This window comes from Hyperoodon ampullatus (genome assembly GCF_949752795.1).
Source record: "Hyperoodon ampullatus genome assembly, chromosome: 3".
NCBI lineage: Eukaryota > Metazoa > Chordata > Mammalia > Artiodactyla > Ziphiidae > Hyperoodon > Hyperoodon ampullatus.
Genome location: NC_136916.1, coordinates 94984271 through 95007288, shown reverse-complemented (window position 1 = coordinate 95007288; position 23018 = coordinate 94984271). Strand labels below are relative to the sequence as shown.

The window sequence follows — 23018 nt, the reverse complement described above, 5'->3', positions numbered from 1 at the left end:
ACACAAAAATTAACACAAAATGGAGTAAAGCCTTGAATGTAAGACCTGAAATCATAAAACTCCTAGTAGAAAACATAGTGGGGTAAGCTCCAAGACATCAGTCAGATGATGATTTTTTGGATTTAACACCAAAAGCAAAGCAACAAAAGCAAAATAAACAAGTGGTACCACATCAAACTAAAAAGCTTCTGCCTAGAAAAGGGAACCATCAACAAAATGAAAAGGCAACCTATGGAATGGGAGAAAATATTTGCGAATCATATATCTGATAAGGGGTTAATATCCAAAATATAAAAAGAACTCACACAACTCAATTGCAAAAAAAGAAAATAATAATAATATAATTTAAAACTGGGCAGAGGCTCTGAATAGACATTTTTCCAAAGAAGACATACAGATGGCCAAGAGCTACATGAAAAGATGCTCAATATCACCATCATAATGGAAATGCAAATTAAAACCACAATGAGATATCACCTCATACCTGTTAGAATAGCTATTATCAAAAAGCCAAGAAATAACAAGTGTTGGCAAGGATGCGGAGAAAAGGGAACACTTGTGCATTGTTGGTGTGAATGTAAATTGGTGCAACCACTATGAAAAATAGTATGGAGCTTCCTCAAAAAATTAAAAATAGAACTACCATATGATCTAGCAATTCCACTTCTGGGTATTTATCTGAAGGAAATGAAAATACTAACTCAAAAATATATATGCACCCCTATCTTCATTGCAGCATTATTTATAACAGCCAAGATTATGGAAACAATCTAAGTGTCCATCAGTGGATGAATGAACAAAGAAAATGTGATACACACACACATGCGTGTGTGCACGCATGCGTGCTTGCACTGGAATACTATTAAGCCATAAAAAAAGAATGAAATCTTGCCATTCAGGACAATATGGATGGACCTTGACAGCATTATGCTAAGTGAAATAAGTCAGATGGAGACAGACAAATGCCATATGATCTTACTTATATGTGGGATCTAAAAAAAAACAACAACAGGCTCAGAGATTCAGAGAACACATTGGTGGTTGCCAAAGCGGAGGAGTAACGAATGGGTGAAGGGAGTCAAAAGGTACAAACTTCCAGTTATAAAATAAAAAGTCATGGGGATGTAATATACAGCATGGCAACTATAGTTAATAATACTATATTGCATATTTGAAAGATGCTAAGAGAATAAGTCTTAAAAGTTCTCATCACTAGAAAAATAATTCTGTAACTATGTACGTATGGTGATGGTTGTTACCTAGATTTATTGTTGTGGGCATTTTGCAATAACATACAAACATCTGATTATTACGTTGTACACCTGAAATAATATAGTGTTGTATGCCAATTATACCTCAATTTAAAAACATTCAAGGCCAGTTCCCTCCCTCCCTCCTCCCAGAGAGGACCATGGCTAACATGGAACGCTGAGAGTGGATAAGGGGGAGGCAGAAGCACGGTGGGGAGAGAGCAGGGCAGGAATAAAGAGGGGCAGCAGGGCCAAGCAGCTAAGACCCCCCCACCGGCTCCAAGGGGACTGTACCTCATACTTGAGCGGCATGACCTCCAAGTTGTGGCCTGGGGCTGCAGTGTTCGGAACAGCACTGTCTGGTTTGCCAGCCAGGACTGCAGCTCCCCACAGAGGCCATAGAAGCCAAACAGGGCCACCAACCCCTCCAGCCGGGCCCTGCGGTGCTGAGGAGAGGCCGGCCCAGAGGCTGGGGTGAGGGTCAGTGCCCGCCACGGGGTGCTCAGAGCGGGTCCCTCATCACCTCTCAACCAGCAGAGCCCAGGGCCAGGGCCAGAAACGGTCCCTGTCCCACAGCTGGGCTCTGTGCCCTCTGTCAGAGGTGGCACAGGGTAGAGGGCCCCAGCAGAATGTGTGCTCTTGTTCTTGTCCTACTCATGTCCTTTGGCTCTTAGGTACAATCCACGCTTCTCCCATGGGACCTGACCCCGGTCCTGGGCCCCCTCCTCTCCGGGCTCTCCTCTAGCCGCTCCTGGGCTTCACCGCTGTGCTCCAGGCACCCTGGCCCTCGTTTCTGCATTGGGTCTCTTTCCTGCCTTTGCACGGGTCCTGCCTAGAACACTCCTCCATGCCATCTCCCCTGCCCTCCCCCTGGCTCACCTGCTCTCAGCTTCTCATTGTTCAAGTCTCTGCCTAAATGTCCTTCCCTCAGCGACGCCTTCCCTGACTCCCCATCCTGACCTGGGCTCCCCTCGCACGCTCCCATCACACCCGCGTCTGTCTAATGACTTGTTTCACATCTTCTCTGCCATGACGTAAGCTCCCCAAGGTCAGGGAGTAAGTCCAGTCACTGCTCTGTCCCTGGGCTCACGGCTCAGGGTCTAGCCCCCAGTGGGTGCTCTGTGAACGTTTCTTGAACAAGGGGCGTTACCTCTGCCAGGGTCCGCAGGCCCTCATAGTCCTGGCTCAAGTGGTCCTGTGTCTGGAGGATGGTGTTGGGGTCAAAGTCAGGGTCAGGCTCATCTGGGAGGGCCATCTTCTGGGTGCCCCGGGGGCCAGAGTAGCAGGAAACCTCATGTGGGGCCCCTCGGTTTCTTGGGCCTTCTTTTGGAGAGCTCAGGGCAGACACCACCTGTGCGGACAGGACAGAGGGCAGCATGTCCGGAGGGGGCTCCCCGCAAGCAGCAGAAGGCTAGGCTGGGTGGGGCCAGTGGTTGTACCTGGGATTCTTGTTCCATGATGTGGCTGATGGGCACCTGGCCGGGCAGCACCCCCAGTCTTTCAGCTCCCAGGTGTCGGGGCTCGTCTGGTGCAGGGGCTGCAGGGTCTCTCCTGGGAGCTGGGTGAAGTGTGTCCCTGTGGGAGCACAGGTTCTGAGGGCTATGCTAGTCCTGCTCCTCTTCTTGACCCAGGAGCTGGCCAGTGGGGATGGGCGGGGGATTATTTATTACTCAGCCCTGTGCCAGCAGCCCTGGGGGCGAGAAGAGGATGAGGGTCAGAGCTTCCTGTTCAGGGCCTTACGATCTTCTCAGGCTTGCAAGCCCACAGACCTAGAGCTGATGGGACACCTCCCGGGACTGTGCATGAATAAGCAGAATGTGCATTGTGTGAAATAAATACTATGGGTGTCCAGGGGGGAAAAATGGCCAGAACAGTCTGGGGCTGTTGGGAAAGATTTCATGGACAAGGTGGGCCTCAGTGGGTCTGGCTGGCGGAGTAGGATTTGCAGAGGGGGAGGCAGAGTGGCTCTGGTGGTAGGAGATGGGGCAGAGAGGGGTGGGGAAAGCACAGGCTGGCCCTCCCGATGGGGGTGGATGAGCATCTGGTCTCTGTCCCTCTGTGCCTCTGGCCCTGGGCAAGGGTAGGACACAGCAGTGGCAGCCAGGCTGAAGAAAAGGAATAGGCACAGAGAAAGACTGGAAAGGGGAAGGAAACAAGGGAAGACTGAGAATTTCGAGCAGCTTCACATCTTTCTTTCTGCTGAGCCCAAAATGGCCTCTTCTTAACTTCCTCCTTTCGGTCTTCAGATGCCCCTGAGAGCCACACAGAATAAATTTATGATGCTCTGTTAAGGTTCCTACATGGGGTCTTGGTCTTATACCTCTGTAGATGAAGCTCATCTGGACCAGAGGGCAGGGGTACTGGCTGCCCGGCAGTGCTAAAATTTGGGTCCCATCCTGAGGTCTCCCAGTCGCATCTCCATCAACTCTGCTCCAACCTTCAGGGGGCTCCCTCTGTATGGAGGAGGGAAGGCTCTGCTTAGCTGCCAAAGTCATTCCCCGCCCCCAGGAGAGGGGGCATTTCTGTATCAACCACCCCCAATGGGCAAAGCAAGGGTCTGGAAATGCCAGAGACTAGGACTAACCTCTCTATCAATGCCAGGGCTGGCTGGGCAGTAGAGGACACAAAAGAAGGATAAGGCACCTCCCATTCATTCATTTAAACAATTAGCTCAGACTGGAGAAGGAGGCCACACAGAACAGGAAAAAGGCAATACCAAAAGCAGTGTGCGTTAATATAACTAAGTGCTGGAGTTAAACCTCATAGCCACACAGGGAAGGATGGGGAGAAACAGCCCCGGACCAGGAGTTGGGAGGCCTCTCCAGCAGCTGTGAGGGCAGTAATTTGGCCTCTGTGAACCTTGGTTACCTCATCTGTAGAGGTAACCAGACAACTGCTAACACACTGTGGATCTATTTTCAAAAATTGTTAATTATGTGGTCCAGGGAATAAATGCAAAGGAAAAGAGATAGCTCGACCTCGGCTAAATTAGAACCATAGACTTTTCAGACCCGGTTAGTCTGGTCCTGGTGGTCAGGACCAGAACCCCAGTCAGCTACCGATTACTCCACCAGGCCCCCTCCTAAGATACGAGGACCTGAGCTGCAGCTGTGCAGGTGCATGGGACATGGCTGGGCAGAGAGAGGGCATCTGGGAAATGGAGCTCCCTTGGGATGAGGGTAGAGGGACCAAATGTGAGTACAGGGTCTGAGGGCTGTGATTTACGCATCTTGAGCTACATGTATGGCTTCTTGAAAGACAATTGCAAGCCCTCATAGGGTGGACCGAACTACCCACCAGGTAGGTATGTGTTTCTTTTAAAACTGGAGGTTCAATGGGGTTCAGAAAGCAGTCTGATGTAGTGATTAGGCCACCCCAAACCTAAAAAGGCCAAGTCAGGGGAGAGAGCCAAATAGGGCCGAAGGCTGAAGGGTCACCTTAGGCCTGGTGGTGAAAGTAAAGGGACACTCCTGGAGGAAACTCATCAGTGCCTGGGAACTGGTGGGCGAAGTGAGCAACGCCAAACTACACTTCGATGGCCTCCAACCGTGAGCAGACAGGACTCCACTACCTGTGGGCGGGTCGGCAGGGGAGATGATCTGAGGAGGGGGGGGCACCTCCAAGCCCAGGGGAAGGCCAGGTCAGGGGCCACAAATGCCCTCCCATTTCCACCCTCTGTGTGACCATGGGAGAGCGGGCACAGCACGCGCATTTGGTGTCGGAGGCCCGTGGGTCTGGGTCCCTGGCCGGTCGGTGCCCACGCACCAGGAGCGACGACGCCCGGGCTGCGGCCGCCGGCGCGGGCTCGTCCAATCGCCGCGGCTCGGCCCCAAAGACGCGCGCTGCGCGCTCCAGCCGCAGGTGGCGCCACAGCAGGGCCTCAGCGGCCGCCTGGTCCTGCCCAAAGGACATGCTCTCCGGCGCTGACCGCCGCTCCCGGAGCCACAAGGCTGCCTCCGCCACGTCGGCGAAGTACTGAGGAGGGCAGGCTGGGCACGGGCCAACCCCGCACTCCCCGCCCGGCCGCCCATTGCCCACCCGCCGCCCAGCTACCTGCTGGATGAGCAGGGCCGCCTGCAGCCGCGCGCCCCGCCCTGCCGCCCGGGCCCAGAGCCTCTGCCACGCTCCCTGCACCGCCGCGGCCCGTTCCCGGGGATCCGCCGCGATCGGGGCCCGCGTGTGCCCAGGTCGCGTCCCCTCCGCACGAGATCAGTGCACACGGCCTGGTGGCGGCGGAGCTCGGCTTCTAGGGCCTGGCAGACAGCAGAGCAGGGAGCTGGGTGAGGGGAAGGGCGGGAAGGCAGGGAGAGGGGAACCGGCAGGGCGCAGGGTAGTGGGCACCTTGTGTTGCTGCAGGGCCGCAGCGATCTGGCTGAGATCCGGGCCCAGGGCAGCATCCTCCACCAGCTGTCCCCGCTCCCTCAACCAGGCTTCCTCCTCCTCACAGTTGTGCCGGAGCTCTGCCCGCTGCAGGGTCTGCTCCAGCAAGGCCCGCCTGAGGGACAGCAAGGGCCACAGAGGGGCTCGGGAAGTGATGGGGCTTGGGGAGGGGGTTCCCCAGCAGGCCCAGACACTCCCCCTTAGACAGGAGTTTTCCTTTTCCTGGATGACTCAACAGAGGAGACAGAGGCCTTGGGGATGAGGGTCAGTGTAGAGGAAGTTGCCAGACAGCACTGTTTTAAGCTGGGCAGGGGGTAATTTGGGTTACAGAAAAGTTATGGAGAGGGTAGGGGAGTTCGCGTGAGCTCTTACCGGGACCTGGCAAGAGACACCAGGCTCTGGTGGAGCTGGGCCAGCACCCTGGCCTTGGCCTGCAGCACTTCCACACTAGTGCCCAGGGAAGAATGCAGCTCCATTGTCTGGTGGGCAGGATGACTCGTGGGCGCCATGAGCCGAGATCTAGGCCTCCAGCAGGTCATGCCCCTGAAGCAGCTCCACTACCTCTGCCAGCTGCTGCCCACAGGCCGTGGAGCTGGCCAGCACCTGGCCAGGGACAGATGAGTGGTCATTAAAGTCCCAGAGTGCTGGGTCCCTGTGAATGTCAGGGCTGGCGCATCCTGCTGTGTTTCCCAGGAATCTGCTGGTCCAGGGCCCACCTGCAGCTGGTTGAGCTGCTTGGAGGCAGTCTACTTCCTGCAGCAGGGTCAGCACAGCCTGCATGCCTGCCATCTGCTTCCTCTGCCCTTGCAGCCACGGAAGGAGCTGCTCCCAGCACTGAGTGATCTCCAACTGCCTGGCGGATGTGAGAATAAGGGTGGTACCCACTGGGCTGGGGTAAGGAAGCTACCTTGGGGTCCACAGTTGCGGGGTGGGGATTGGCTGTCCTGGAGGAGCCTGAGTACCGTGGCTGGAGCTGTGAGCATCCATCCAGTTGGGGCAGTGTCCCCGCCTTTTAGACACAGGCAGAGAAGCTGGAAGGAGGGCTTGGGAGGTTCAGGCCTTCACGGACCCCCAAGCCTTCTTTCCAGTCCTCATCTCAGGTGATAGCAACTCCATCCTTCCAGGTGCCCTGGCCAAAACCTTGATAACTCACCTTCTCATGCCCCACATCTGATCTGTGTGCAGATCCTGTTGGATTCAAAATATATGCAGGATCCCACCAATTTCTCATGACCTTCACTGCTTCTCTGGTCTGATTATTATCTCCTTCTGACTTTGCCCTTTCAGTCTATTCCTGACATGGCATCCAGAGTTATCACTGTAAAACAAAAGTTAGATTGTGTCACTCCTCTGCTCAAGCCCTGTCATGACTGCTTATCTTTTGCTGAGTACAAACCAAGTCTTTACTGTGTCCTGCAGGGCCCAGCATGATCTCTGCCACCACCTCTCGCCTCCATACCTCCCTGACCTCAACTACAACTTGTTCACCTGGCCAACACTGGCTTCTGTGCTGTATTTCAAATATGCCACGTGTGTGCCCACCTTGGGACACTGCACTAGTAGAGTCTGTCCTCATATCTGTATGGCTTCTCACTTCTTGCTGGTCTTTGCTCAAAAGTAAACCTCCTCTGACCACCCAATATAATTCCCTCCCCCCACCTTGGCACCTCATATTCCCCTATTCTGCTTTATTATTTTTTAAAATCACTATCTCATATACTATATATTTTTTCTGTTTTCCTTAGTAGTTTGTAAGCTCTATGAAGGGAGGGATTTTTGTCTGTCCTCTTCACTGCTAAATCTCTAATACCTAGAATAGTACTTGGGACATAGTAGATACTCAATAAATGTTTAGTGAATGAATTAATAAGAGGCTGTCTAGAAAGAACAGTGCTTTACCAAAAGGGACCAATTACGGATGGTGGAATTTCAGACATCAGTGGGAGCTAGATCTTTCTATTTTTATTTATTTATTTATTTAGGCCACACCTTGCGGCTGGGAGGATCTCAGTTCCCTGACCAGGGACCGAACCTGGGCCCCGGCAGTGAAAGCGCTGACTCCTAACGAATGGATTGCCAGGGAATTCCCAGGAGTTAAATCTTTTTAAAGGGAGCCCCAAACCCATAAATCATCCCTGCCTCTGTGTCCAGGAATGGGCTGTGTAAAGACGGGCATGGTAGGAAGGCCCTAGCCTATTTTGAAGACCGTTCACGTGTCTGGGGCTCACCTGCAGGCCACCTCTGCCCAGCCACGGTAGTGCTCCTGCTGGAGGATGTCTGCAATCTCGGCCAGGGCCTGGAAGCACCCCTCCTGGGGCAGGATGCCGGCATCCAGCATGCGCAGCCTCTGGGTGGCCGCTTCCACTGTGGCTGGGCTGGCTGGTGGGGCTGCGGCCCGGTCCAGCACCTGCTCTGTGTCTGTTAGAAAGCTCTCCTGGAGGGCCGCCTTATGCTGGAAGCACCGGCCCAGGGTTTCCAACCTCTCTAGTTGCAGGAACCTCTGCTGTAGGGCCTGGCTCCACGAGGCCTCTGCCTGCTCCAGGCCTGCCCAGCTCGGGGACAGCTCTGCAGGGCCCAGGCCCTCGTGCGGCAGGAGGTGCCTGCGATTCTGGGCTCGGAGTGCCATCTGCAGCCGGAAGAGCAGTGCCTCCATGGCCCCTCGCTGCTGCAGCCTCAGTGGCTTCTCCTGGGTGTGGAAGGAGGCAAAGGCCACCAGCAGCTGGCACATGCCTGGCAGGGTGTCTGGGAAATCCCGGGCCTCCAGCTGCACCGGCTTCTCCGCGATTCACCACAGGAGGTCGGTCACCAGCTGCTCACACTGGGTCTGCAGCGCCTCTGTCTCCTGGAGCTGAAGCAGGATCTGGCAGAGGGCACGGGAAAGGGTCAGGGCGGCACCTGGGAGCAGGCCCTGGAATCCAGGCTCTGGAGGCCCTCCCCTTTTGGGTGCTGAGTGCCAGCCAGGCTTGCCCAAGTGGGCAGTAGCTCCTGTCCTCAGCTGAGGACACACTAAAGTGGGGTTCCTCCCAGCCCCCAGAGAAGCGGGTCTGCCGCCATTCTACACTCAGACCTGGGAGTATGGGACCCCCTTCGGCCTTCCTCTACCTTATTTTACTCCATTTGGCCTCAACTCTGGGGGGGCTGTTCTTTTTCTGAGCCTTCTTTCCCCTCCCTGAGGCCACCACACCCCTAAAGCAGCTCAGAGCCCTTGGCCTGGATCATCTCCCCCATGCCTAGCTAAGACACCAACCCTGAGAACAGGCCTCCCAAGCCTCAGCCTCTGCCATTGTGCCCAGAGGGTAAGAGAGCCCCCAGAAACATGGACTCAGCCCAGCAGAGCTGCGCTGCGTTTGTCCTTGCAGAGTCCAGCTCTCTGAGCCTTTTAATCCCATTAGGAGCTTAGCAACCTAAGAGCAGAGGGGGAGGGGCAGAAGGGGCATCACCCACCCGGCTTTCCTGTGTGCCAGGCACTGTGCTTATGCTCCCTTGCACACTCATAGCAGCCTTCTATTATCCAGAATTAATTATCTATTGCCCAGGAATCATCATCTCCATTTTACAGGTGGAGTGCAGTAAAGGTAGGTGCCACAGCCAAGGCCACACAGCGAGGAAGGGGCAGAGACAGCCTTCAAACTCGGGTGTGTCTGACTCCGGAGCCCATGTTCACCCCACCTCTCCTCGACGCCACCTTCCCTTTGTTACCAACCTTCGCGAGTCTCCTCTGGACAGTCTGCCCTGGTGCAGGTGGGAGAGGTGGTGGCAGTAGAAGGAGACGTGAGTCATGATGGAGCGCTCATCGGGCTGTAGGGCCACCACGTCCTCGGGGTCCAGCAGCTGAGCGATGCCCAGCTCCTGCTCAGCCACATGGAAAGCACAGTGGAGGTGGTGCAGTGGGCGTTGGGACGCAGGGAGCCGTAGTGAAGCAGATCTGGCCTGGGCAGAGAGCAGGCAGGGCTCTTTACCAGAGTCAGTGACTGCTTGGCTTTAAGTGGACTTGTTAAAAAGGCAAACCAGCTCCTATTGGTCGTTCATACCTTTCAGTGCATTAGTTTTCCCCTGATGATTATCTGAGACCCCGGCTGAAGGAATAGGGCTCGGAGAGGGGAGGATGAATTTTGCTCAGGGGTCAGGCTCCTGGGTAGGGGAGGAAGCTCCAAAAGGTCAGGTGCTTGCCAGGGAGAGGACAGAAAAGAGAATCAGGGGCACAGAGAGTGGAGGAAGGCAGGGTCAAAGGCAAACCTGGCCAATTCCACAGAAGGGGGTAGGGGTATCACAGACCGGGGCCTCAGCTGTTAGCTGTCTTTATCTCTGTGCCCAGCGCAGGGGCCAGAGGGACATGGGAGAATGGGTGGGTTGAGGACCCAAGTCCTGGAGCAGTTGGCTCAGTGGGTAGAGGCCTCCCAGAAGGAAGCCAAGGGCTGCCTCAGGCCAGGCCAGGGTCCGGAGGTGCTGGGGCCACTCCCTCATGCACACCTGTGGGCGTGGATGAGGGCACTGAAGCCGAGCCCATCACTCCAGCTGCGGGAGAAGTCAGTGATGTTGGTGTTGGCGTAGCCGGCCGTCTTCCGCTGGCACCGGAGCAGCAGAGCCTCCTTGGCAGACAGCAAGGCTGTGCTGGCCCCAAACTCCTCCTGGAAGGACAGGGCAGCGGGTCACCATGCAGGGACAGGTGGGGTGGGGCAGCAGAGCCCGCAAGCCATGGGAGAGGCAGGCTGGGCATGCTGTGATCCTGCCCTCCCACCTGGAGCATCTGACTGTACTCGCTTTCACTCGTGCTGGGGAGGGAATGGGGGTGCGAGAGAAAGATTGTCCTTACAAAGAAGTGGAGTGCTTGAAACCTGTCACCTCTGAGCAGCTGGCTTTGAGTCGCAATTGGTGACAACAGCAGCAGTAAGTCCCTTTTCTCCAGCCTTTCTGATGGGCCAGGCACTGTGCTAACCTACCCTGGGATGCACAGAATTGAGTCTGGGCTTCATTAGACCGGCTCCTGGTCAACACGGGTTTTCTGCCAACCAGGCACCGGCCTGCACACGTGGCTCTCCACCCAGCACAGCCCTCAGAGGTAGGCACTATTAGTATTTACATTCTAAGGATGGCATATGAGGTGCAGTAAGAGAGGTCAGGAAGTTGCCCTGGGTTCCCCAGCTGATAGGGAAGGGTCTCTCTTGATCCAGAAACATCTGACAGAGCCCATCTCTGACATGGGGAGCCCACCTGTCTGCCCCCACAATGCCTCATGTGATGGCTTCTTCAGACTGGGAAATGACCATCTATAACTGGTTTCAGTCTCCTGGATAATTTCCTTCATTCTGCTGCTCTCGGCTTCCACCTGCCCCCACTCCCGGCCCCATCCCTCTTCCACTCGGTGCTCCTTTCCCTTCTTCCCGGCTCCACCTCTTTCCCTGCCTTCCATTCCTCGTCCCTGTCCGGCCCTCAGTGGTCCTCCCCTTCCATCCACTCCCTCCCTCGCCCCTCACACCCCAGAGTCCCCATCTCCTTTTCCCTTGACTCTTCCTCTCCTTTTCTCCCCTCTACCAACTCCTGTTTATAAACTCAGAATGTTAAAGCACAGCAGGCTGCATTTCCTTCCCTGCCCTTTGGGCCCCGGAGCTTGGGTAGGAAGGACAAGTGAGCAGCAGCGCAGGGGAGGGGAGGGGGAAAGAGCTTCAGGGCCTGGAGCTGGGCTCTGCCACAGCCAGGCCAGGTCCAGGTATCCTGAGTGGCTGGGCTAGGCTAGCAGACAGGAACCGGGAGAGACTCTGGGTGTGAGGTCAGCCTGGTGCCAGACATGTCTGAGTTTTGCAGGGAGCAGAGCCTGCGCTGGCGGCGGACAAGAGAGCCGGTTGGCTGGTTGGTGGCCGGTCAGGGGATGATGTGGACTTGCTGCTCCCAAGGGAAAGGGTGGCAGGGGCACCTGGAACTGGCCTTGGGGGCGGGGGAGGGGAGTGTGGCTTCCTGGAAGGGCTTGAGGTCAGTTAGAAATTCATCCATCCATCCATTCGCCACATACATGCTAGGCTCTGGGGATGTAGCCAGGCAAGGCCCCTGCTCTCCTGGGGCTCACAGTCCCCTCATGAGTGTAAAGGATGCTCCTGGATTTCAGCCACATCTCTGGCTTCTTTTCATTAGGATTTCATTCTCCAGGTTTGCTTTCCTAACCTGCTAGAATCAAGTTTTAGATGGGGTTTTAGAAACCATGAAACTATGAAAATTGATAAATATAAGGACTTTATGTGTTTACTCTTTCTGATCCAGCTGTGGGAAAACAAGAGGTAGAATGGAGGAAGTTGGGGGACCATCTCTTTGGTTTTCAGGATCCTGGGGATTTGGAAACCTCCAGGGCTGGGGCTCCCTCTATATGTTTAATTTCCCCCAACAATACATTAAGGGGTAATGAAAGTTACAGGATTTCAATGCCCTGTAACAAATTGGGGGTGAAAGATGGGTGGTGGGCACATACCTTGACCCCCTCACTAGTGAATGACTCGTCCCAGATCAGGCTTGAAGCCTGTGAATCTAGTTCTCACTTCAGCATATTACAGTCTCTCTGACATTCTGACTTCTTTGCCCATGGTTGAAGAGTGAATAGTAGTTGTGTGGATGCCAAGGATCCGTTGTGGGGATCCTAACAGTTGGGTACAACTACTCTGTCCCCAGGGCCCTGAGGTGAGGCCAGGGCTGGGCACTGGGGGCTGAGACATACCCTGTCCAGGGAGATGTGGGAAATCTGGAAACACAGAATGATGACCCAGATGAATCCCAGGATGAGCATCTGGTCTCCATCCACGATGTTCTCTGGCTCAATGAGGGGCGCTGGCACCTGTGGGCAAAGTTGACTGGGCTCAGCTGCAAAGCCCATACACCAGAGAAGACTCATAGTAACCAAATGTCCAGGGGGCTGGCTGCTGGATGGGAGGGTTCTGGAGTCTGTCCTGCCCTAGGAGATCCCCAGGGGAGAAGCAGGCAGGCACAAGGCCAGGCAAGTAAAGCCTTTCTAAGTGGTTGGGGCTTTGGTCCCAAGCCCCCTTAGGTAAAGTCCCAACATGGTGAGCTGGGCTGGACCACAGGAGCAGGAGGACTCCCCACGCATGGGCTACAGGTAAACCCGGGCCAGGATCAGTGGTTCAGCTACGGAGGTTGAAATGAAGAGTCGTAAAAGTCAATGTATGAGCTCTATAGACAGCATCGACTGTCTGCCTCCACCACCCAGGGCATCTGGGGATCTCCAGTGAGTGCTTGGGTCCCTGGCTCACATTTGAATCTCAGCCTTCTTCATCAATGTTCCATCTCCTGTTAAACATTCAGATTCCCAAGCTCCACCCAATCAGACTCTCTTGGACCAGGGCCCAGGGATTTGTATTTGGACGAACACCTCAGTGGTTCTTATGTGCACTGGAGAACCTGCTGACCTAGATTTTGCCACTTGGACAGGAAGGGTTGAATCAAGGAGAGAAAGGAACAGAATAAACATGAAAGTCGCATGTGGCTCGGGCCCCTTCACCCTCTGGCTCCATCCTCCTCTTTCAGACCCCATGTCTCTAAGACCCATGGGATTCTTGCAGTTCCCTGAGATTCTAAGCTCCGTCCTTGGGGCTTTTGTACTGGCTATCCCTGCTGTCTGAAAATATTATTCCCCCAGAGAGTTCCATGGCTATTTCCTTCTCTTCCTTTAAGTCTTTACTCAAATGCTACTCTCTCAATGAGGCCTACCCTGGCCACCTTTTAAAAAATCTTCCTGATTTTGTGTTTAGTGACGTCATGGTAGGGGTATGAAGGCCTCAGAAATCAGCAAATGCTACAAACCAGGGATTTTATCTGCCCCCTTCCCCTCAACTCCCCAGCCCAGATAGCTGATTGTTAAACATTTACCAGCATATTGCTGATCTGGGTTCAAGTAAACTGTCTCCCCTGAAACTGTAGGGCCCCTATGCTCAGGTCTGGGCTTTGTGACATGCAGTACCCAGCACAGGGCAAGGGCTCCAGAAATGAGTGCGCCCCACATTCTGCTACTTATTAACTGTGTGCTGGGGGCCAAAGTTTGACCATAGCTGCCTCATATATATGGTGGAGACAAGGCTGTCACCTTCATAGGTTACGTATCAGTGACATGCTGTGTCTCTAAGCTTGAGGGGAGCTGCATAGCCTCTGACAAGGGCTGTGGGGCTTGCACCCTCCCCAGGTTCCCAAGAGGAGGTGGCTGGCTCACAGGCCATTGTCCCTGGGATCAAGTAGGGCCTGGCATTGTGTGGCCGGTAGCTTTCTGCTCTTCTGTGCACCCGGGGACCGCAGTGCTCCTGTCTGTTGCTTTGGCTTCTCACCTTCCTGGCCTCCCTTCAGCAGGCCAGGCTCGCAGAGGGGCTGGCTGTGACCTCCATTCCAGGACTTAGGCTCAGCCCAGACAGTCCCACCTGTGACTTCTTAGCCTCCAGGAGCAGCCACCTCGTGCTTTAGTACCCGAGGCCAGGAGCCCTTGGGCCTCCCAGTTCCTGCTTCTCAATATAAATGACCCCTGCACAGCCCCCTGACACTGGCCGTGAGGGTCCCTCTGTGTCCCTGGAGCTCCTGTCTCCTTTTAGAGACTATTTCTTTGGCCTGTCCCTTTCTCTCAGGGTCCCTCCTGTTTGCTTAGGTCCCTCCCTGCTGTCTGGTCCAGCTTCTCCAAGGTAGCCCTGCATCTCCTCCCTCCACTGCCTGGCTCAGTGTCCGAGGCTCTTCCCCTGTGTCTGACCTTCCCTCACCCCTAGGGCCCCCTATCCAGGATCTGCTGGCCAGTTGACTGTGGGTCTGCCTGGTAAATAATTTCCTTATTTATGAAAAGAGAAGGTTAAGAGTGCACTGAATCTTTCAGCTTAGACTCCACAATCTCTCATTACAGTCAATGGCATATTCCATTTCCACCCACTGGGGATGATGGCTGTTCCACTTCAGCCAGTGGGTGTTCTCTAAACTGGGAGAACTGTGCAAGGAAGGGTTTTGCTTCCTGGACCTCTGTATTGCAGTTGCTCCTCCTGGATCCCGGCTCCAGATCCTCTGCTCTGCCCTGTGGGCAGCCCAGGAAAGATGATCTAGTCATCCAGCCTGTCCCCACTGCCCACCCCAGTACCACTCCCAGAAGCCCTCTCCCCAGTGCCCACCTTGGCCCTGAGGAAGGCCAGAGCTCGGCTGCTGTTCTCTAGGAAGTGTATGCGCATGTGGCCCCAGTTGGGGGGTGGCAGGACATCCCCCGAGATGAGCTCTAGCAGCCGCAGCAGGTGGGTGCCATCAGCCAGCTCTGTGTACAGGTTCTGGATCTTGATGCCCACCTGGGCATGGAGCAGGCATGGGAGAGGATGGAGCAGGCACAGGGTCAGCCTAACCTCACCTGTCTGCCCCATTCCTGGACCTGGCATCTGCCTTGAGGAAGGAGCATTGGCCTCAGCTGTGCTTCGGGGTCGAAAGAAGTGGCCTCAGCCAGATGACCTCATAGTCGGTCCCCCAGGGTCCACTGGCCAGGGAGCTGGGGAGACAGTAGAGATGGGCTGTGGGGCATGCCCAGCTACACTCACCTGGCCGTGCTGGAAGATATTGTTGATCCACTTGGTGAAGTCTTCTCCTGCATCTGCATGTGCTGTGCCTGCAGCTTGCGAATGTGGCCCATCTCATACGCAGAGTCCGTGGTGGGACTGGACTGGGAGAGCGGTCCAGGGCTCTGCCCCTGGCCTCCTGCTTCACGTGCCTGTAGCCCCAAGGAACCGCTGGGGCTTGTGGGGCTGACCAGCCATCAGGCCTGGAGCTCTCTCGGGATGAGGGGCCACTGGACATTTCCCTAAGCTGGGGACGTTGGGGGCATGGAGGTTGGGGGAGGACTGTGGATACTGATGACTCCCTGGGAGTGGGGGCCCCTCCGTGCCAGACAGTCCCACATTTGGTGGGTGGTTGCAGCTTGGAACCTAGCCAGGTAAGGTCTGGTCCTTCTGGCTGGTGTCCTGAACTTGAATGGCCCAGGGCCCCTTTTGTCCCATCCCACTTTCTAAATTCTTCTTCTAGAACTCCTGCTGCCAGAGGTTTCTCCTGGGCCACAGCGTTTGGCTGCTGCTCCTTGGGACGAAAAGGGCAGGTGGAAGGAAAACGGGAAACTACTTACCTTGGTGATGTGCAGGCCCTGGGAGGAGACCTGGCTGGATGGTCGGAGATGGCAGATAGGAGGGGCTGGGCGGGGAGGGAGAGACATCAGGAGAGGCCGAGCCTGGAGCTGGGGCCGCGCCATGGCCCTCCTCTTGGGCCAGCAGGGCAGGGGTGACAGCACACAGCCGGCATTGTTCTCCCACCTGCCGCAGGGCATGGCCCAGACCGGGAGGGGGCGGCTCAAGAATGCTCCAGATCAATTGCTCCAGGGTTTCCTCCTTCATCAGCATCAGGTGGGGGTCCTGGCTCCCAAGACGCAGAGGCCCATGGGATGGTCTCCAGTCGGCTCCAGGTGGGAGCACCATGGGGGCACTGCAGTCCAGGTACAAGGTGCCACAGGGCAGAGCCTCTGGTCAGAGCTTCTGCACCCACTTCCGGCAGGCTGGGGCTGCCCTTCCGTACCCCTGCAGAGCCTCTCCGTGAGCACCCACAGGGGCGGGGATGGGAGCGAGCCCGCTGGGCCATGGCCCTCGCATCCTCTCCTGGGGGACGCACCACAGACACACCACAGACTCAGACCAAGGCTGGGCTTTCCAGGCCCTGACGGAAATGCACCTAACCCAGCCCAGGGCTGCAGGGTGGTACTCCCTCAGGGCTGGGGCCACTTTCTGAAGGGGGTTCCCCCTGGGAAGGGGTAACCCGCAAAGTCCGTGGGAACGACAGAGCCTCCTCCAGAGTTGGAGACACGGTGTTCACTCTTTGGGGCCCCAGTGAGGCACCAGCACCTGTGCTCCCTTGGCACTGGCTAGGCCTGAGGCTCAGAGGTGGGGGCTGTGGGGGAGCCCCTCCCCTCCCCTCCCTCCCCTCCCTCCCTCTCCCCTCCCCCCTCCCTCTGTCTCCCTCTCCTCCCCTTCCCCTCCCTCCCCTCCATCCCTCCCTCCCTCTCCCTCCCCTCCCTCCCTTTCTTCCCCTCCCCTCCCTCCCTCCCCTCCCCCTCCCCTCCCCCTCCCCTCCCCTCCCCCCTCCCTCCCCTCCCTTCCCCCCTCTCCCTCCCCTCCCTCTTCCTCCCCTTCCCTCCCACCTTGGACCGCATGCCAGAAGGAGAGTGAGTTCTAGTTCAGGTGGCTTCACAGAACAGTCTGGTTACAGACACCGGGCTGGACTGTGTGTCTGGGTTCATCCACCCAGCAGCCCCAGCAACACTTCAGGGAGGTGTCCCTGACAGCCCAGGCCAGTGAGAGGAGCAGTGGCCATAGCCTGCCCTTGAGAGCTGGGCAGGACCCATCACACCTGAACCCCAGCCTGTGGCTGGGAGCGAGGAGCATGCTGCTCTTGAGTGAGGGCTTCTCCCCTGTATCCGAGAGGAGCCTCCACCCCTGCTGTCCTCTCTCTGTGAGGTCCCTCCTGCCACTGACTGCTTCCTGGCACTAGGGATGAACCTGAGCTTCTTCCTCCCTCCAGCCCCAGGTCCAGTCAGGTACCAATGGCTGTTGCTGCTGTGCCCCGCAGCGAGCGCTCCACAGTGCACCCCCACCCGGTTACTCCCACTGACCCTGCAGGTCCTCGTCACTGTCCCCAGTTCGTCACCCTGCCTGCATGTCAGCTGACGCCCGGCCCAATGTGCCTTCCCAGAGCAAGACTCCCTATTGCCTGGTCGGGACCAGAGGTTTCCTGCCCAATTAAAATCCTGCTCCTTCTAGGAAGTCCCCCCTCCTCCCACCTCTGTAAGCTTGTTTCACCTACTGTTAAGAGCCTTGGCCCACAGCATCCCAAGTGATGTGACCACAAGAGGACAGGATGGAGCTGCATGACACTTTGTACACGGATCTCAACAGGTTGTATTTGAGGTTGTTGAGCAGGGCTACGTAACTGCTCTTCTTTCTCCCTAGTTCAACTGCAGTAAAGCCACTGCACATGCTGCCAGGATCAGCTCCTCTTGTGCCGTGACTGATAGCAGCCCCTGTTGAAATGAGAATCCCTGCTGGTCAGTACAGTTCTGGAATATTTGTGCTGCAAGTAACTGAAATTTCAAGTCAAATGGGTTTAAATGATATAAAGGGAATGTACTGGTCCACATAACTGAAAAGGCTGGCAGGAGGAGGACTTCAGGTAAGGTTTGATCCAGCAGCTCAAATGATGCCACCACAGGTGTGGATTCCCTTAATCTTTCTCAATGCCTTCTTCATCTTCACGCTCCACAGGGTGGTTGCTGTCAGCCTAACCTCACTCCTCTGCTTCCAGCACCTCTGGGCACTTCTCTCAATGCTATTTATATTGTTGCATCAATAGGCTCACTTCTTTGCACTGCATGGTTCAGAAAAGAGAGAACATCTCTCCCAAGAGTTGGAACAGAAGTCTGAGGGGCCTGGCTCTCATAGACACATGTCCATTCCTGAACAATTTCTGTGACCAGGCAGATGAAATACTCCAATTGGCTCAAGACAATCAGGACCCATCCTGGAAAGAAGGGGTGGGGTCTATCTCCCCAAACCTCATGCCTCAGATTGAGGGTGGAGAAGTGGAGAGTGGTCTGCAAAGGAAATTCCAGGTCTGGATCACCAAAAGGGTAGATGCGTGCAAGTGTGAAAACTCCAGATGTCTACTATGGGTGGTCCAGACCTGTGAGGCATGCCAAGAGGCTGGAGCAGTGCCAGCCAGCCAAGGGCTGCACCCTAGCACTACTGCACCCTCAGGTGCTCGGGCCTGCCTCAGCGCCAGACAGAGGACATCTCCTGTGAGTGCTCAGTGATGCCCTGTCCTCAGCCTCGGAAGGATCTCCTCCACGGTCCCCTCCAGTCTTGGTTTCCAGTCACTCTCAGTTGGGGTGTGAGCCTCCCTTGGGGCCTGCTCCCAGACCTGGTCTCTGCCCACAGTGGATGGAGCTGCTTTCCTGCTGAAGAAGCCCGAGTCTACCACCCAGGGAAGATGCAGGAAGGGTCAGGGGTCACAGGGATGGCGTGCAAAGGGGGCACACCCTTCCCTTAACTCCTCTGCCTCGTTTCAGAATGGTTCCAAGGGATCCCTGCTTTATTCCTGAGACAGCTGGCACACAGTCAACTGAAAAACCAGAGCCAATGGGAAAAAAGCAGTGATTTTTTTCAGAAGTTTATTGATCAGTAGACTGGGTCTTTTTTTGACAATTCTAAACAAGATTACAAAAAAACAGAAGCATTGTGTATTAATTGCATTGGCTAATTGACACGTCACCTGGTATACTCTTAGATTCTGCCCATGTTTACCTGGAAAAACACAGTGGTTGTCTGTCCTAAGAAAGTTATTTGCCACATTCCATGGAGGAAATAAACAGTGCCTCCTTAAATGCTTTCCTTATCTCCAAGGCAATCTGTCCAGGGTATTGTTCTGGGCATCAAAAAGGAATGTAGCCATAAAGCGGGAAGGTTCTGGTCGTGGCTGTCAGGCCATGACTCTGGTGGTTAAACCCCATCCTAGGCGGCAGGCTCCAGTATAAGACATTCCCAGTGTGGTACAGGGGCGGCCTCCCGAGACCCAGCAGACATAGCAAAGGACCGTGGTCCGGACAGTGGGGCCAGGGCTCTGCTGAAGCCTCTCCTGCGGGCTTGTAAGGTGGGCAGAGGTTGGGGGAGAGCACGAGGCCTTTGGCTTCTCCTCACATGCTCTCTGACCCACCTGGACACCAGTCCCATGAGATGGAATAAGAATCCAACTCCTCAAGGCCCACATCTCTGTGGGAGGAGTCACAGCCCCCAATCCAGGCATTATTGCTGCATGATGACAAGCGTTCTGGAGAAGCCACTCCAGCCCTGGAGAAGTGAAAGCCAACTGAATGCCTGGCCCTCCCCACAGAAGAGCAGCCCCAACCCGGGTCATCCAAGTGTGTGTGACGAGGAAAGAATCCACGTAGGACGCCAAGCGGGTTGGACATCAGCGTGTGGCCGCGGAGCTGGGGGGTCTCGGCAGGTCTCTGTGCAACGCTTCTGTACAGACGGGTTCAGGAGGGCCTCACCAGCAGGCTCACAGTTTGGAAGTCAACTTCGGGAGGGGTAGGCAGAAGTTTTCACTTTTTTCCCCCTAAACTCAAGACTGCAGAGGTTTGTGTTGTGCGACACCGTGTGCTGTACAGAAAATAGACTCAAGATTCTTAGGTTTTCTTCTGTGAAATCATGGAGAGCATGAAGATAGTTTCAGAGTTCTGGAGTTTACCTACTTCCACGTCCCCCGCCCCATCCGTGAGCACTCTGCAGAGGGGGTACTTGGACAGGGGGGCGGTGCAGGGAGGACAATACGGTCGGTCAAGGTGCCCAGATCCCAAGGGCTCCGTGTTCCCGGCCCTGCTGCACGGGGATCAGGGGATAACGGGTGTTTTGGACACAGACTCGAGGAACTCTGTGTGGGTCCTGGGACGATATGGGTCCTCGCTTGGCCGCCATCCCTAATGTCTTCCAGTGTTTTTCCTTCCAATCAACTATTTACGATGGGTGACTTCAGGTTTTAAGAGAAGATATTGAGAAAAATGGACATGTGACTTCCTTTTTCTTCCTTTTTTCTCAGCATTCAGCTGCCAGATGTTCTCCCACCAGAGGTCATGGGGGTGAGGTGGGGTGGGGATCACCCATGAGGTGCTTCCATCCACGTAGAACCAGAAACCTCCTCTGCTGCTCTGCTGAATAGACAAAACTTGCCCATAGGTACATATATACACATTAACAAGTGGCCAAAATACATACTCTTGTGACATACGTGTATATATTTATCTTTATATATGACAACTGAGCTGAGTTAAAGAAGATGATTGTGAATGGAAATCATCTAACCTTGGCATCTCTATACCTTTGGACAAATGAACTAACTCTCTCTCCTCTCTCAATCTTGCCCTCTGCTGGATCCACTGTGCTTACACATCTGTGTGGTCCTCGTGCGTTCACAGAACTATCTGCTCAGATTACAGCACTGGAATTACAAATGTCTCTTTCCTATGTGTCTAGTTAATTTAAAAGTACTCATTAAGACTAAAACCATGTTATGCATTTACTTCTCTTAAAACTAAATTATGTAGAAAGTAAGCTAGGGAGTCTGAGGGCTGGCATCTGGATAAATGCTTCTCTAAAGTAAACATTTTCTTAAGTCTGCTGTTCTGCCCCGGATGTCGCAAGTGACACCAGGAAAAAAAAACAAAACGAGTGTTTTGGAAGACTTAGGTGTGACTGTTTGGATTTCATTCATTTTTGGTGCCAGCAGGGTCCCAGGCTATGCAGCCATCACAACAGTGATGAAATATCATGTCTCTCTTATTGCATAAATAATGGTGAAAGGCACCTGCATCCCCCAGCTGGAGCCCACATAGTTGGGAGGGTGACCTCCACTGGACACAGGCATTTGGGCGAGTGGTCCAGAGAGGTTCACACAGGGCACCCAGGGAGGGAACATCAGGAACTGATGTACAGGTAAGGGCCCAGATCCTACCTCGTGAGGCATTCATGGTATGAACCACACAGTCTTTTGAAGAAAAGGCTTTATATGAAAGATTGCATATTGTTTCTGTATAAAGGCCTTTATCCTTTATATAGAAACTATATTTAAAAAACTAGTCATAATAAAAATGCCTATTTTTTTATAAAAATAGTGTCTAACGCTAGTAGACTGACCTCTTCTACCTGACAGGCAGCTTGGGCTGGCCCCTCATCCCCCCTGTGGCCACAGGGCCAAGACACTGCACGCACCAAGCCATGTTCTTTCTGGATTTAAATCCTGCCATTGACCAAGGAGCCTTGGGGACGTGTAACCACGCTTACTGACGACTGGGGAGAACCACCTCTTTTCTTACTCTAGTTTAAGTATGATAAACTTTGCTACAACCTATTGCCAGACAAGTAAAGCTAATCTTCAGATTTCAACGTGACTTGAAATGAATACTAGAACTCTTGCCAGGGGTTAATAAAGGTTGTGATTTCCAAATTTCTAACCAAACTTTGCTGGGAAGGCCCCAAGGTTGGGGGAGCCCTGGGAGGGTCAGCCAGCAGGCGCTGGGATGGATGCTGTCTGCGGCCTGGCTGCGGGCTCTGCGGGCCTACAGAAGGGATGGGGACATGCAGAAATGGTGCGTCCTCCTCTCAAAGCTGGGGCAGCAGTCTTCTCTTTGGTAGACAGTTTGGAGAGAACAGAAACCTTCTCAGCTGTTTTTTTTTTCACTCTAAATAGAGCAAGAGACAAAATAAACAAGCTCATCTTTGCTGCTTCCCGGTGCCCTCTGAGGGACAGCCAGGTTCAAAATGATGGACAGTCCAGTGAAGCCCAGCAGAGCCCCCAGCTGACACCCCGTGGCTCCTGGGATTCCACATCTGGGCTTCTCCAGGCTTTGGAGGACTCCTTGGACAATTTCCCTTTCTTCTCAACGCTTCCATCCCTGTATCCACCCCGTCCCCCCAACATTTTCATAGAAACTCTGGGAATTTTAAGGTGAAAGGATCTCATCTAGTGTCCAGTGTCTGCCCTCCCCGTTCTACAGATGAGGAAACCGAGGCACAGAGAGGGCAGTGTCTCACCCAGGGTCGCTCAGTGAGTCAGTGGCAGTGTGGGCCTCCAGCCCAGGCCCCCCAGTTCTAGCCCCACACCGCCCTCCCTGTGTGTAGCCTGCCCCTCAGTCGGCCTTCAGCAAGGATTTCCTGTGGGAGGGCGGCACGAGGTGCGGGGGCAGGATGTTGGGCAGCTCGTAGCCATCGAGCTTGATCTTGATGAGGTGCTTGGCCAGTGCGAATTCCTCCTCGTCCAGCATGCCGTCGCAGTCACAGTCGGCCAGCTTCCAGATCTTGCCCAGGACGCTGTTGGGCAGCTTGGAGGTCACCATCTCCTTCTTGGCGTTGACGCCCGATATCTTGCCGTTGATGGGCGAGAGGGTGTAGAAGAGCTCATCGTAGACAGGCTTGTCTTTGGCCACAACCCACTCCTCCTCATCGGCACCCTCCTTGGCGCCCTCCCCGTAGCCCTGGTTGAAGGGGCCCTCGGCCGTGCCGTCGAAGGCACCGCCCTGCACCAGCTGCGTGGGCATGTTCGTCTCCTCCTGGCTGATGAGGCTCATCAGGGAAGAGATCTTGTTGCTCAGCATGTTGTCCACGGCCTCGATCAGCTTGGGCTTCAGTGAGTGGAATTTGGTGAAGTCATAGGTCTCAAGCTGTTCCTGAAAAAGGAGAAACCACAGATTTGGTTAACGTCCTCCCTGCAGGAAGCAAATGAGGAGAGGGATGGCTGGAGGGGACGAATGCTCCCTTAAAGCAGGCAGCCCATACTCTGGGCTGTCCAGGGCTCTCTCTC

The 23018-nt window shown here is 54.8% G+C and overlaps 2 protein-coding genes across 2 annotated transcripts in view; both read right to left on the bottom strand.

Annotated features, from left to right (window-relative positions):
* The window catches only part of SPTBN5 (spectrin beta, non-erythrocytic 5), a gene marked incomplete at both ends in the record, with an annotated part of 44872 nt that extends 29484 nt beyond the window's left edge, over nt 1–15388 (bottom strand). The window contains 24 exon segments of the mRNA XM_079699132.1: nt 1545–1576; nt 1579–1696; nt 2401–2601; nt 5016–5225; nt 5304–5410; nt 5413–5503; nt 5592–5745; nt 6003–6128; nt 6130–6149; nt 6153–6233; nt 6347–6374; nt 6376–6483; nt 7859–8415; nt 8419–8490; nt 9334–9365; nt 9368–9526; nt 9529–9560; nt 10101–10258; nt 12331–12447; nt 14762–14929; nt 15173–15213; nt 15216–15300; nt 15302–15334; nt 15338–15388. Of these exon segments, the coding sequence (XP_079555258.1) occupies nt 1545–1576; nt 1579–1696; nt 2401–2601; nt 5016–5225; nt 5304–5410; nt 5413–5503; nt 5592–5745; nt 6003–6128; nt 6130–6149; nt 6153–6233; nt 6347–6374; nt 6376–6483; nt 7859–8415; nt 8419–8490; nt 9334–9365; nt 9368–9526; nt 9529–9560; nt 10101–10258; nt 12331–12447; nt 14762–14929; nt 15173–15213; nt 15216–15300; nt 15302–15334; nt 15338–15388 (2781 nt within the window).
* Nucleotides 15389–22347: 6959 nt separating this feature from the next.
* EHD4 (EH domain containing 4) overlaps nt 22348–23018 on the bottom strand; it is a gene marked incomplete at both ends in the record, with an annotated part of 87772 nt that continues 87101 nt past the window's right edge. The window contains one exon of the mRNA XM_079699872.1: nt 22348–22884. Coding sequence (XP_079555998.1) covers nt 22348–22884 — 537 coding nt within the window. The remainder of the gene's footprint in view (nt 22885–23018) is intronic.